Source organism: Lepus europaeus, chromosome 19, assembly GCF_033115175.1.
Source record: "Lepus europaeus isolate LE1 chromosome 19, mLepTim1.pri, whole genome shotgun sequence".
Lineage (NCBI taxonomy): Eukaryota > Metazoa > Chordata > Mammalia > Lagomorpha > Leporidae > Lepus > Lepus europaeus.
In genome coordinates, this window is record NC_084845.1 from 43152736 (window position 1) to 43166035 (window position 13300).

The 13300-nt window shown below is 45.8% G+C and overlaps 1 protein-coding gene across 1 annotated transcript in view; it reads right to left on the bottom strand.

The window, feature by feature from the left end:
* Positions 1–12550, bottom strand: part of LOC133748796 (liver carboxylesterase 1-like) — a 31253-nt gene extending 18703 nt beyond the window's left edge. Inside the window, exons 1-4 of the mRNA XM_062177762.1 lie at positions 12499–12550; positions 9747–9951; positions 4493–4634; positions 1786–1919 (exon numbers count right to left, since the gene is read on the bottom strand). Coding sequence (XP_062033746.1) covers positions 1786–1919; positions 4493–4634; positions 9747–9951; positions 12499–12550 — 533 coding nt within the window. The remainder of the gene's footprint in view (positions 1–1785; positions 1920–4492; positions 4635–9746; positions 9952–12498) is intronic.
* Positions 12551–13300: the final 750 nt, after the last annotated feature.

Consider the following 13300-nt stretch of genomic DNA (forward strand, 5'->3'; position numbering starts at 1 on the left):
GGTCACATGACTGGGGAGGCATCTCGGGGGCAGTGGTGTTTGAGTAGGGACCTGAATACGATGAGCACAAGGATCGTGCAGAAGGACCTGCAAGCAGGAGAAGCAACAAGAGCGGAGGGCCTGGGCCCAGTGAATGGAAGTGTGTGAGCAGCAGATACAGCTGGAGAGCGCTGTGGGCCTTGGTGAGGGATTTAATGTTGTTGCAAATATGAAGAATCCCACTGCAGGGTTTTGTACGGAGACATAACACAACTCTGTCTATGTTAAAACGATCCCTCTGGTTATGGTGTGGATCAGCCAGAGTGTCAAAGGAGGGTCATAAGAGTAAGTGGTCATACCCATAATCTGAATAGCCTGGGAGCAAGGAGGAGGAGGCTAGAAGAGGCTGGATTCTGAATATATTTGAAAAATGGAGCCAAGAGTGTTTGCTGGCTGACTGGATGTGGCTGGGAGAAGATCTAGGCTGCTCTCCGGAATTTGTTCTGTGCAACCAGAGGGTGGAGCTGCCAGCAGGCATTGCAAGAGACCCTGGGGGATAAGAGAGGGTTTTTGTTAGGAAACGTAATGTGGGAGTCAGGGGTCTACTCTGTCCAAGTGATATGGGAGGTGTGCTTTAGATCTCAATGGAAGAGAAAGGAGGTCATTTATGATGGGTGTCTGGGTTTCAAAGGAGGGGATGTTAAAAGTAGGGAGCTCAGATCACTCAAGGACTTAGTGGAGAGGGACAGGGAGATTCATAGAGGCCTGAGAATGGGGGAGGTGATAGAGGTGTCAGTGAAGGGGTTAAGAAGGAACAGTCCAGGAAGGGGAGGTGACCAGGAGACATAGAGAGACACAAGTGGATATTTGCATCTGGGCCAAGAAGGTATAAGTTTGGGCTGAGAGCTGGTGGAGGTCACTGGTGATTTGGACACAAACACCCAGGTGGTGACATAGACAGCTGAGAATCTGTCTGACCTGGGTAGAGGGGAGATAGGGAGGAAGGGGGAGGGCAGAGATCTCACCACAGTTTTCCTGTGGAACAGGATACATCAGTTTGTGGGTGAAAGGGATGTAGAGCATCAGTGAAGGTGTTACTTGTGGGGTGTGGCTGGGCTGGTGACATGCAGTGACATGCAGGCCAAAACCCCTCCTCCAGCTTTGTTGTCTTCCCCTTGGTGAAAAGACCCCCTGCCCCAGCCCAGGCACCAGCCAGCTCAGGGGCAGGTATTCTGGGTACGCACAGAAAGGGTGTACAGGAATTGGGTTCTAGAGTTAAGCTGGTTCCTACCCATCAGCTTTGACTCCTGTATGCACTGGATCCCAGGAAGGAAAGGAATGAGTGGCCCCACACTCCTGCAACTTTGTTCATGAGTGTCTAGTTCTCCACCCCTCTGCAGCCATCCACTCCTTTATGCACCAGTTTGCACAGATTTTCCTCTGTGAGTCTGCCCCTTCATTGTTTAACCACCGTGCTGCGTGCTGACTGCCTCCCCAGAGGAATGTCATGGACTGGGGCAGCAAGGTGAAAAGGACATGAGTAATCCGTAAGAGGTAGCATGAGGGCTGGGCCTCGCAGGGTAACTAGGCATTCATCAGGTACAGGAGGCATTCCAAGAAGGAGCAGCTTGTGCAAAACCTCAGAAACAAGTGGATGAGAGTCTCTGGGTAATGAGAAAGCAAATGTGGCCAAGTCACTTGGATTCCTTATTAAAGAGCTTAGCAAAGGTCCCCTTACAAGCTGACATGACCAGAGCTGGATCCTAGCTCCCTAGGAAACAATGTGTGGTGAGTCTCATTTCTTACCTGAAGAATCCCCAGATGCCCAGGCGGTATTGAATGGTCACCACCACCACGTTCTCATGGGCAGAGAGGGTTAGGCCATCATAGATGGATGCCACACCTGAAACCAGGCCACCTCCATGGATCCACACCATCACCTGAGCAGTGGGGAGGCAAACACCATTTACAGGAAGCAAATCTGGGAGGGGCCTCAGAGCTTGTCCGGCTTGATCCCCTTCATCTTGGTCAAGACATAAGAAGAGCGTTCCGGCCGGCGCCGTGGCTCAACAGGCTAATCCTCCGCCTAGCGGTGCCGGCACACCGGGTTCTAGTCCTGGTCGGGGCGCCAGATTCTGTCCCTGTTGCCCCTCTTCCAGGCCAGCTCTCTGCTGTGGCCCAGGAGTGCAGAGGAGGATCCCAAGTCCTTGGGCCCTGCACCCGCATGGGAGACCAGGAGAAGCACCTGGCTCCTGGCTTCAGATCAGCGCGGTGCGCCGGCTGCGGCGCGGCGGCCATTGGAGGGTGAACCAACGGCAAAAGGAAGACCTTTCTTTCTGTCTCTCTCACTGTCCACTCTGCCTGTCAAAAAATAAAAATTTAAAAAATAAATAAAAAATAAAAAAAGAAGAGTGTTCCCCAATGTCCACCAGCGAGGCTGCAAAAGGTCTCTCTCCTAGAGAACTGGGACTCAGGCTACCACCCTACTCTGTCCATCTAGGATTCCCCTGCCTTTCTCCCCAGCTGCCACATCCACCCAGTGATCTTCAAACTGGGAACATGACTGTGGCAACAACAAAGCCCAAGGTTTCCTGTTCACCCCAGCACTCCCCTTATCCCTATGCCTGAAACGTTCATTCAGCTCAGCATTTGCACACGACAGCCCTTGCACTAGGGCTCTTTAAAACATTCATGAAAAACTCAGACTATGAAAAAAGGATGCAAATGGATACAACACAATTCCTGGATTGCATGTAATGTGCTCACGTAGTAGGGAAGAAATGAGAGTGGCTAAAATGACATGATATTAATTGATATTAATACTGTTAGTAAAAATAAAATAACTCTCATGTGAACTTTGTAGAAGTACTGTTCCAAGAACTTTAAAATAAATATTATAAGAAGTAAAAATATTGTTCCATTTAGCAAATAACAAAAACTGAGGTACTTCACTCACATGAGATCTCAGATCTAATAAGTGTTTGAAGCAGGACTTGGACCAGGCAATCAGGCTCTGGAGTCCTTTTGTTGAGCCCAGCTCACAGCAGCCCATGGCCACAGCAATCAGTTGGCTGTGAGGGCAGGAGTAAGATTCTCCCTTCCACTCTAACTAAACTTTCATGAGTTCCTGTTTTCATCTTAGCCTGGAACTGGAATAAAAGTTGATATCTATCACTGAGCGCTCATAAGCAGTTATTCAATTCTGAGGAAACACAGGCTTAAAGAAGTTGAGAAATGGTCCACATCTCATAGTTCATCAAAGGTAGAACCAGGATTGATCCTAGACCCTTTGGTCCCAGAACCTACATCACTAGATAGAGATTTCCCTGCCTCCAGGTTCCTAGATCATCTGTTTCTCCTCCACACATAATCCCTGCCTGTCTCCAGGGCAGGAACTGAGTTACAGCCCAGGGCTGGTCAGCAATAATGTGGTGAAGAAGTCACCATATCTCTGTGCAGCCCAGATGGCAGAATCGGCATCATAATGGCTTTCTGTTCTTTATTTCTGGTACCCTACAAGTCTAACTATGTGCATGGTGTATGACTACACAACAGATGCATAAATGAATGAACAGAATGAGTGAATGAACCTCTGCCACAGCTCCAGGAGCCACATTCTAGTCTCAAGTTCACAGACTTCCTCTCTCACTCTGGGCACCAAGCCAGGAGTGTCTTTGGGAGACTGGCTGGGTGTCAGCACCCCTCTCTATTCTACTCCAGGGATGGCCTCGTTTTTCTTAAGATCTCCCCGCTCTCCACCCTGCCTTCTCCAGTCTGTAACTGGCAGCCTGCCCCATCTCTGGCTCTTTTTTTTTTTTTTTTTTAATTTGGGAAATGCTGACTCACTGAGTCATAGCCTGTGCCAAAGACAATTAGGGAAGTAAATGAGCTGCAATAAAACACCTGATGGTTTACAAAGTGCGAATTTAAGTGCATGTGAGAATGTTCCAGGTGCTGTGGCCCATACCTCTATCGTGAGAAGGTGAAAGTTGTCATGGGTGGATCTTGGCGTGCAGGCAGAGAAGGCGGAAGGCAATACACTGACTGGATTCTCTAGTTTGAGCCTCAAGTCCCTGGTTTGAAGATCAGAAGACTCAAGCTGCTGTCCTGTCGACCCTACCATCTGAGCTCCTCTACCCCCACTCAGAACTCAGTTTCTCTTTCTATAAAGCAAATGGCTGGGTTGCTGACTTTTCACTAAGATTCTGTCCTAGCTCTTCTGAGTGTCAAGTTCTTAAACTAGCAACTAAAAATAAACATCCTTGTTCTTTTATTAGCACGAAAAGACTAGGAAAAAATGAAGAGGTACTACAAATCCCTCAGAGACCCCGAGTCTCTGAGCATAACTGAGACATTGAAAACTGGTGCTTCCTGTGTTCAGAGGACACCCTGGGATCCCTGAAACAGACATAGTCCATGATGCCACCACCCCACACTGCCTTTTTCCTCCTCCAGTCTGCACCAGATGATCCCAGATGCTGGGACTTGCACACATAGGGGTCCCCATGCTTACTGGCAGACTGCTTTTCTTCATCAAGTCAGCGGGAGTGTAGATATTCAGGTAAAGGCAGTCTTCAGAAATGTCAAGAGAAACATTCTCCTTGTTGGTATTGAGCACCTGGAGTAGTGAATCATCCACTGTGACTTGAGAACACCTGGGGAAGACAGAATCACTGAGGTTCAACCAGATCAGACCAAGGTGTTTCCTGGGGCTAGACCTTGCACTGGGGGGTTTAAGGCTGAAAATGAGAGTTACTATTGCCAGACTCGAGACTTTGGAATGGATAGGTTATCGGGGATTCTGGATAGTCAACGTGGATACACTAAGTTCACCCAAGATCATGCAGGTGAGAAAGCCTTGGCACCACTCTTCTTCCAAGAGCTATAGGATGCCCTGAGCCAAGGAGAGGAGGCTGCCCATACGCTGCCCTGCCTTGGAACATGACATTTCCTACACTCGCCTGACCTGGTCCCCTGTTCAGCTGGGCTCCTTAAGGTGGACTACAGAGTGACAATGTTCCTGTACTGGGTAAACATTTTCCAGTCCATGGAAAATCTCCGTAAACCATAGAAGTCCTAAAATGGCAGATATTCATGGTCTACAATAAGTTTGAGGTGACATCTTTGTGGCTCAACATCAAGGGAGCTGCATTCCAATCCGCCTCAGCTGTTGATTTGCTTGGTGACCTTGAGTGGGTTCCTTCCATGCTCTGAGCAGGAATCTGCCATGTCTAAGTGAAGGGAGTGGTTTCTTTAAGGATCTCCAGGCCTAACAAGCTAGGACACTACCATCAACCCATCCTAGGCAACTGCTGCAGGTTCCTTGATGAGAGATCTCAGAGATCAATACAGATTACAATTGGTGACATCTATCATGCCTCTCAGGGAGCCAGACACTATTTTCAGAGAACCATCCCAGGATCATATAGCAAGGAAGATCCATCCTACATAGCATCTGCATCTCCAAGTACATTATATGCACTATTCCAGATCTTGGGGTGCCCAGAAGACAGGCACCCCATCCCCAGAATGCAGCTGAGGTAATTGAGGCACTAGGAGCCTGAAAGACACAACAATAAACTTGAAAACATCATTTAAAAATAAATCCAAGGTTGTATAGTGTGTGTATGCATATATACACATGCATATATACATATATATCAAATAAATATATATGCTACAAAACTCTCAAATAAATATGTATATATACATATAATATAGATACAGGCACAGGAGAAATGTTGAAAATATATTGGGAAATATTTAACAAAACGTATATACTCTGTCTCAGAGATGCTATTTCTTGGCATTTATACTAAAATAGGACATTTGAAAGATAGCACAGGGGTTGGCATTGTGGCGCAGCAGGAAAAGCAACCACTTCCAATGCTGGCATTCAATTTCCAAGTGCCTGCTTGAGTACTGGCTGCTCTGCTTCCCATCCAGCTCCCTGTTAATGTGCCAGGTAAAGCAGCACATTATGACAATAGCACTTGGGACCCTGCCCCTGACATGAGAGATCCAGATAGTGTTCTGGGCTTATGGCTTTGGTCTGGCCCAGTAGTGGCCATTATAACCATTTAAGGGGTGAACCAGCAGATAGAAGACCGATTTCTCTGTCTACCCTTCTCAAATAAATAATACATCTTTAAAAAAATATTGAGGATAGGATACATCCTTATAGTAACCTACAACAAGAGTCTCCTAGTGGAAGCTTCAGGTTTCAGGTGGTTGTGAACTCCCAGTGGAGTCTGAGACCCAAGAAGACCCTTTTGAGTGTTGATCTCCACTCACATGGCAGACACACTAATCATGCCCCCTGGTACAAGGCAGAAATGGCCTCTTTCCCAAAGAGACTTGGCTCAGGCTCCACACGTCCCCTACATCCAAAGCCATCTGCCAAGATGTCTAGGAGGAATTGTGCACACTAGTGCCTCGATCAAGAGGCTCCTCTGTCAGCCAACATAAGTCTTAGCAGTGACCTGCAGCTAAGAAATGATCACACCTGTGCTTGGACCTGCTGGGAGATATGCATGTCTCACAGCAAACCTTGAAGGAGCTCACTCTCAGCTCCAGGCACTCTTGCTGTACTAAGGAGTTGGACCCTCTATGGAGGGAATGCCTGAGGGCTGTGCCTGTCTGGGACACTGGGACATGTTTCCAGGCTTGGGAAATTTGCCGGATTTCCTACACAGCCAGTGTTCCTCTCTGGGATAGCCCCCAGGTCCATCTTGGCCAAAGAGAAATACCCAACTCAGAAAATTCATGGGAAATCTGGGCTTAGAGTGCCCTCTAGTGCTGAATGACTACAGCAGTCACAGGCTCACGAAACAACGACAGCCTGTGCGAAGCCTCTGGAGGGCCACTGAAGCAGGACTAGTTCAAACAGAAGCAGACCGCGAAGACTGCTTAGCTCCTCGAGTCACAGACACCATCACATATTCACAAACATCAAGAACACTCAGGGGAATAAGACCTCGCCAAAATTACAAACAAAAATAAGGCACCAGAGATCGATCTTAAAGTGATAGAGATGTGCGATCCCTCAGACAAATAATTAAAAATAGCTGTTTTAAGGAAGCTCAATAACTTCAAAAAACATGGAAATTATTCAAGAGAACTTAACAGAGATATTGAAATAATAAAAGATCAAACAGAAATCCTTACCCTTAACAAAACAACAAATGAAATGAAAGTTAACAATAAAGGTAATCAACAGAATAATTGATCAAACAGAAAAGCAAATCAGTGAGCTCAAAGATGGGCCACTTGAAAACACAGAGTCAGATGGAAAAATAGCGAAAAGGAACTCAAAAGACTCATGGGATCTGTAACACAAGGTCAAACTCTTTTTATTTTACTGGAATTCAAGAGGGAGTTAGTTGAGAAAGGCAAAGAGGGAAAAGGCATATGTACAGATACAATAAAAGAAAATGCCCCAAACCTGTAGATTAATATAAATATCTACGTATAGGAAGGTCAAATGTCACCAGTAAGATACAACTCAAGTAAGACTACTGCAGGATATGTGACAATCAAACTGAACTCAATGACAAAGAGAAGATTCTGAGTATAACAATAGGGGAGAAAAAAAGCAAACAGCATGTAAGGGAGATTCAACAGGCCTAGTATCAGACAGCTGTGCTGAAATCTTACTGGCAAAGAAAGAAGCAACAATATGTTGAAAGGAAAAGGCTGTCACTCATGAATGCTGTATTTGGCAAGGCTGTCTTTTAGAAATGAAGGAGAGATAGGGGCTGGCACTGTTGCACAGTGGGTTAAGGTCCAGGCCTGAAGTGCTAGCATCCCATATCAGTGCCAGTTCAAGTCCCGGCTGATCCATTTCTGATCCAGCTCACTGCTAGTGTGCCTTGGAAGGCAGCTGAGGATGGCCCAAATCCTTGGGCCCCTGAACCCACGTGGGAGACCCAGAGGAAGCTCCTGGGTCCTGGCTTTGGCCTGGCCTAGTCGAGTTGTTGCGGCCATTTGGGGCATGAACCAGTGGATGAAAGACTTCGCTCTCTGTCTCTATCGCTTTGTAAGTCTACCTTTCAAATAAATAAAATAAATCTGAAAAAAAAAAAAGAAATGAAGGAAAGATAAAGATTTTCCCAAACAAAGCTTAAGGGAATTCATCGCTACCAGACCTGTCCTATGAGCAATACTAACAGAAGTTTCTCATCATTATCTTTCTTTTTAAAAATGATTTATTCATTTATTTGAAAGTCAAAGTTGCAGAAAGAGAGAGAGACAAATAAATCTTCCATCCACGAGTTTACTTCCCAGATGGCTACAACAGCTAGAGCTGCGCCAGGCTGAAGCCAGGAGCCAGGAATTTCTTCCACATTGCCCATGTGGGTAGCAGGGGTCCAAGCATTTGGGTCATATTCTGCTGCTTTCCCCAGGTCATTAGCAGGGAGTTGAATCAAAGTGGAGCAGCCAGGAAACAAACCGGCACCCATAAGGAATGTCACCATCACAGGTTGCAACTTTATGGGCTATGCCACAATGTCAGTATACATAATATCATTTTCCTTTTTTTTAAAATATTTTATTTATTTTATTTGAGAGTTAGAGTTACAGACAGTGAGAGGGAGAAACAGAGAGAAAGGTCTTCCTTCCATTGGTTCACTCCCCAAATGGCCGCAATGGCCAGAGCTGCACTGATCCAAAGCCAGGAGCCAGGCGCTTCTTCCTGGTCTCCCACGTGGGTGCAGGGGCCCAAGGACTTGTGCCATCTTCTACTGCTTTCCCAGGCCACAGCAGAGAGCTAGATTGGAAGAGGAGCATCTGGGACTAGAACCGGTGCCCATATGGGATGCTGGCACCTCAGGCAGAGGATTAACCTACTGCGCCACGGTGTCGGCCCCCATAATATCATTTTCAAAGGCAATATTATGAAACATATGAAAGACTGGAAAATGTCATCTGAAATAATAACAGTAATTCTCTCTGCCTGGTAGAATTGTATATAATTTTAATTTTCTAACCTTTACTTATCTGTATTTCCTAAATTAAAATAACAAGTATATTATATTTGCATTCAGGAAGTGAAAACAGTGAATATTATTTCTAAAAGGAAGAATAGGAAAGAAGCCAGCAGAGGCAGGATCCTGGACACCCTCAGCCATGCACTGCTGTGGAGATGAGTAATGTTGTAGTGGAGGAGTCATAGGTCACTTTGGAGCAGCTCTGAGGGAAGGGAAACCTTTGGGTTCTTGCCCAGCTTGACCACAGCCATGAGGGCACACTTACCACTTTACTGCTCATGATTAGGAATTTAGACACACCTGGGAGTCTGAACGTACAAAGTAAGAACTCATGTGCCATGTCCACACACATCCTCACACCCTCACTCCTCCAACAATGCTAAGGAGAGTAGTCAGGATCACTGCTTTTCATCTCCTTCACCTGCTCAGTGTTTTGCCTGGGGAATTATATACTAGCACATCATGCATTAATTTGCATATTGTTTATTCTCTCCCCCCAGCCCTGCTAGAATGCAAGCTCCATGAAGGTAGGAAGCTTCGTTCTGTTCACTAATTGATTCCAAGCATCTAGAACAGATCTGGCCCACAGTAGGTGCTCGATAAATATGTACTGGATGAAGAAATCTAGAATGTTATGGGAATCCTGGAATGTTTTTAAGTTCTACAGTGTTCTTGGGGACCCTAGAACAAAGTGTAAGCCAACCAGAGGGTTGCCTTGACTCCTTCCTCCAGCATCTCCCCTGAGAGATGCCGGCGCCAGCCCCGTGCACAGCTTACATGGGAGGGTAGGAGGTGGTGTTCTTCACGTGGCTCCATGGCTCTGCAGGCTGTGGTGGCGCAAACCTCAGGGATCCAAGAGGGGGCTTGGCGAAGGGGATTCCCAGGAAGACGGCCATGGGCTGTGCAACTCCTTCTAAGCTGACGAACTTCCCCAGGACTTTGCCATGCACGGTGTCCACCACAGGTGGTGCAGACGGGTGCCCTGGTGGACATGGAGAGGAAGAGCGGACACGTCAGAGCAGGGAGGTCTGACCTGGACTCCAGGTGGATTTTTCCATGTTTAAAGCAGGTGACCTTGACTAAGTCACCTAACCCCTCCAGATCTCAGTTTCTCCTTGTGCAATAGAGGAATGAGGGTAGCTGTCCTTCTTAATTCACAAAGTCACTTTAAGGAGCAGGCCCACACACTCCAGGCCACTGTCCCCTGTCCTAATCACCCTAGAGCCAGCCACCAGCAAACTAGGGACAGATCTCATGCAAAAGATTCCCCTGAAATGACTCACACTGGCCAGTCTTAGTCTGCTTGCCCTTCCCTACTACTTCCTTCCTTCAGGAACCACGATAAAGACTCTTGCCCACCATTACACTCTCCCTCTTCCTCTTGATCATCCTAGATTATTCCTTTGGTTTGGGCCATAATCCTAAAAGACACCATCCTAAATGCTATAGTCTCCAAAAATGAAATCCCAAAGGATCAAAATCCTCTAAGTATAAAATTGTGAATGATCAAAATCCCAAGTACAGAATTTTGAAAGAAATAGCATAAACAAGTTTAAAGACATTTACTCACACTTTTAAGAGGAGATTTATCTGAGCAACATATAAGAACACAACAAAACATTTCATAGGCCATCTTAGAAAAAGAAAATAGGCAATAACAATGTGTATATTGCATATTTTTACCAGCATAAACACCCAGAGATACTAAAAGCAGTCACATAGCTACGACAGTTATGAGCAGATAAACTGCATTCATAAAGAAATAGGTCAAAAATGAAATGCATAAATGCATATGGTTGATAATTTTGTAACCTCAACTTTATAACTGTGTTCATATGAAATACCATGCAGACAATCTAAGTCTTGTGACACCTTTGGTCAAAAACCACAGTGAATGACCACTACCTTCACAGTCACCCAAACAGCCATGAAAAATTTTATCTTTCACAAATGCAGGTATACTAAAAGGCTGTCTCTTAATTTACTGAGGAAGTTTCAGTGTTTTTATATACACACAAAGTGTTTAAACACAAACTTGACATTGTGATAAAACACTTAAATGGAGTCAAAATTGCAAAAAAAAATCATAAAATTAATCAATACTCCCCCCAAATCTTTACACAATGTATAACTTCTATGTTGAGAATGATGCAAAGAAGTAATATATGCATACAAAGTGAATTGCAAATAATAATAATAATAATAATAATGCTGACAGTTTAAGATAGTGGGAAAACTTTTGAGAAGGAAAAAATCTTAAAACAATTTTTGACATATGGAATTACAGGGATAGATTATGGCTACTGCACAAAGGCAGTGCCTAAGAGCTGGCTGACTTCCTCCATCATTAACTTGATTTCTACTCCTGCATTGTACTGAACAACTTCACGCTTTCCTTTGGGACTGTCTCTCCTTGAGGACACATTGACATTCATTTTCTATGGAAAGTTGTGCTTTTCCAAATTCAGAGAACTTCCTCACCTAGTGTACTCAGACTGACACACTAATCTCTAGACACCTCTAAACACACCCAAAATACCATTGTCCAAGGTCTCCAGGGGTTTCTTCATAACATGATGCAACTACTGTACCCAACCAGAAAAACATTAACCCCTTTACCACAATTTGTGTTTTACCCTTTACATATGGCTGTTGATTTCAATGAGGATTATGATATTCAGAATTTTGGTTTTCAGGATTTTATTCTTTTGGGACTATTAGTTGGGAGATTTTAGACTTTGGAGATTTCAATATTAAGGACTATAGATTCAGAATTGTGTCTTTCCAGCCTAAGATGGTCACCATTTACCATGTGTCACCCCAGCCCCAGTGGTAAGCCCCTTCACTTGAGATCTGTGAATGACAAACTATCTTCTCAGTAGTAATGGGCTTCTGATTGGTTGGTCTGAGCATACCTCCAAGTTTCTATTAGCATGAGCACAATGCATTTTACGACAACCCTGTTCTCTCATCCATCTCTCCTCTATATCAACCACCACCCTAAGTGCTTTAGAAACACCCCATTCCATCCTCACAACCACCCAGTGAGGTAGGGACTGCCATCATCCCTACTTTAGAACTAGGGTAACTGAGGCCCAGGGCAGTTCTTAAACAAGGACACCCAGCTATGAAGTGCTGAACTAGATTCAAATCCACACTGCTCACCCCTTGGCTCTGTCAGTAATTCTTATATTCCAAGTCACTCTGTATTATGTGACCATATCTAGGCTTACAGTCAAAGAGGAAGTAAGCTGTGCTCTCTTAATTCCCCATGTGTGAAGCTTGAGTTTGACTGGTTGCCATTCTGTGCGTGGCCCATGCTTTTTCTCCCCCCTTGCATCTCTGCTCAGAATGGCTAGGGCTGCTATGCTCACCCAACTGAATCAAAGCCCATGTTCAGAGGGTGCTCACTGCTAAGGAACCAGACCTGTCAGGCCTTTGCCCTATGTGCATCTCCACTCAATTTGCCCCAAGATGAAGATTTCCAAATGTACCCTCTCTCCAATATTTGTGCTTCAGAAGGACTTACCCCAAGCTGTGGAAGCAGCAAGAGAAACCAGAAAGAGAGCACAGAGCCACATCGTGGATGGATAGCTGCTCCTGGAACAAGCAAGTTCTCCCTGCCTCTTATAGGAATTGAGCCAGGCAGCCCAGAGCCCAAGCCTCTGCTTCTGATCTCCTGCACCACACCCGGACGCCACAAACTTGTCAAAAAACTTGTTACAGAAGGATTTCTCCCATGTTAGGACTTCAGCATTGTACTCTGTGATCATCCCAAAGGCAGGCACAAGCAGGTTAGTGTCTTTAGGCAAAGGGAAGCTTCTTTTGGGATCTTCAGAAGAAACTTGAAGACTTTTAGAGTCACTCACAACCCCATAGTTGCTCAACCAGATGGCTTAGAATTCATCTCTTAGCCGGCGCCGCGGCTCACTAGGCTAATCCTCCGCCTTGCGGCGCCGGCACACCGGGTTCTAGTCCCGGTCAGGGCACCGATCCTGTCCCGGTTGCCCCTCTTCCAGGCCAGCTCTCTGCTGTGGCCAGGGAGTGCAGTGGAGGATGGCCCAAGTGCTTGGGCCCTGCACCCCATGGGAGACCAGGAGAAGCACCTGGCTCCTGCCATCGGATCAGCGCGGTGCGCCGGCCGCAGCGCGCCTACCGCGGCGGCCATTGGAGGGTGAACCAACGGCAAAAGGAAGACCTTTCTATCTGTCTCTCTCTCTCACTGTCCACTCTGCCTGTCAAAAAAAAAAAAAAAAAAAAAAGAATTCATCTCTTAACTTCCCTAATCTTGTATTTCATGGAATTCCAAGCTCTCACACTTGGAGGTGATT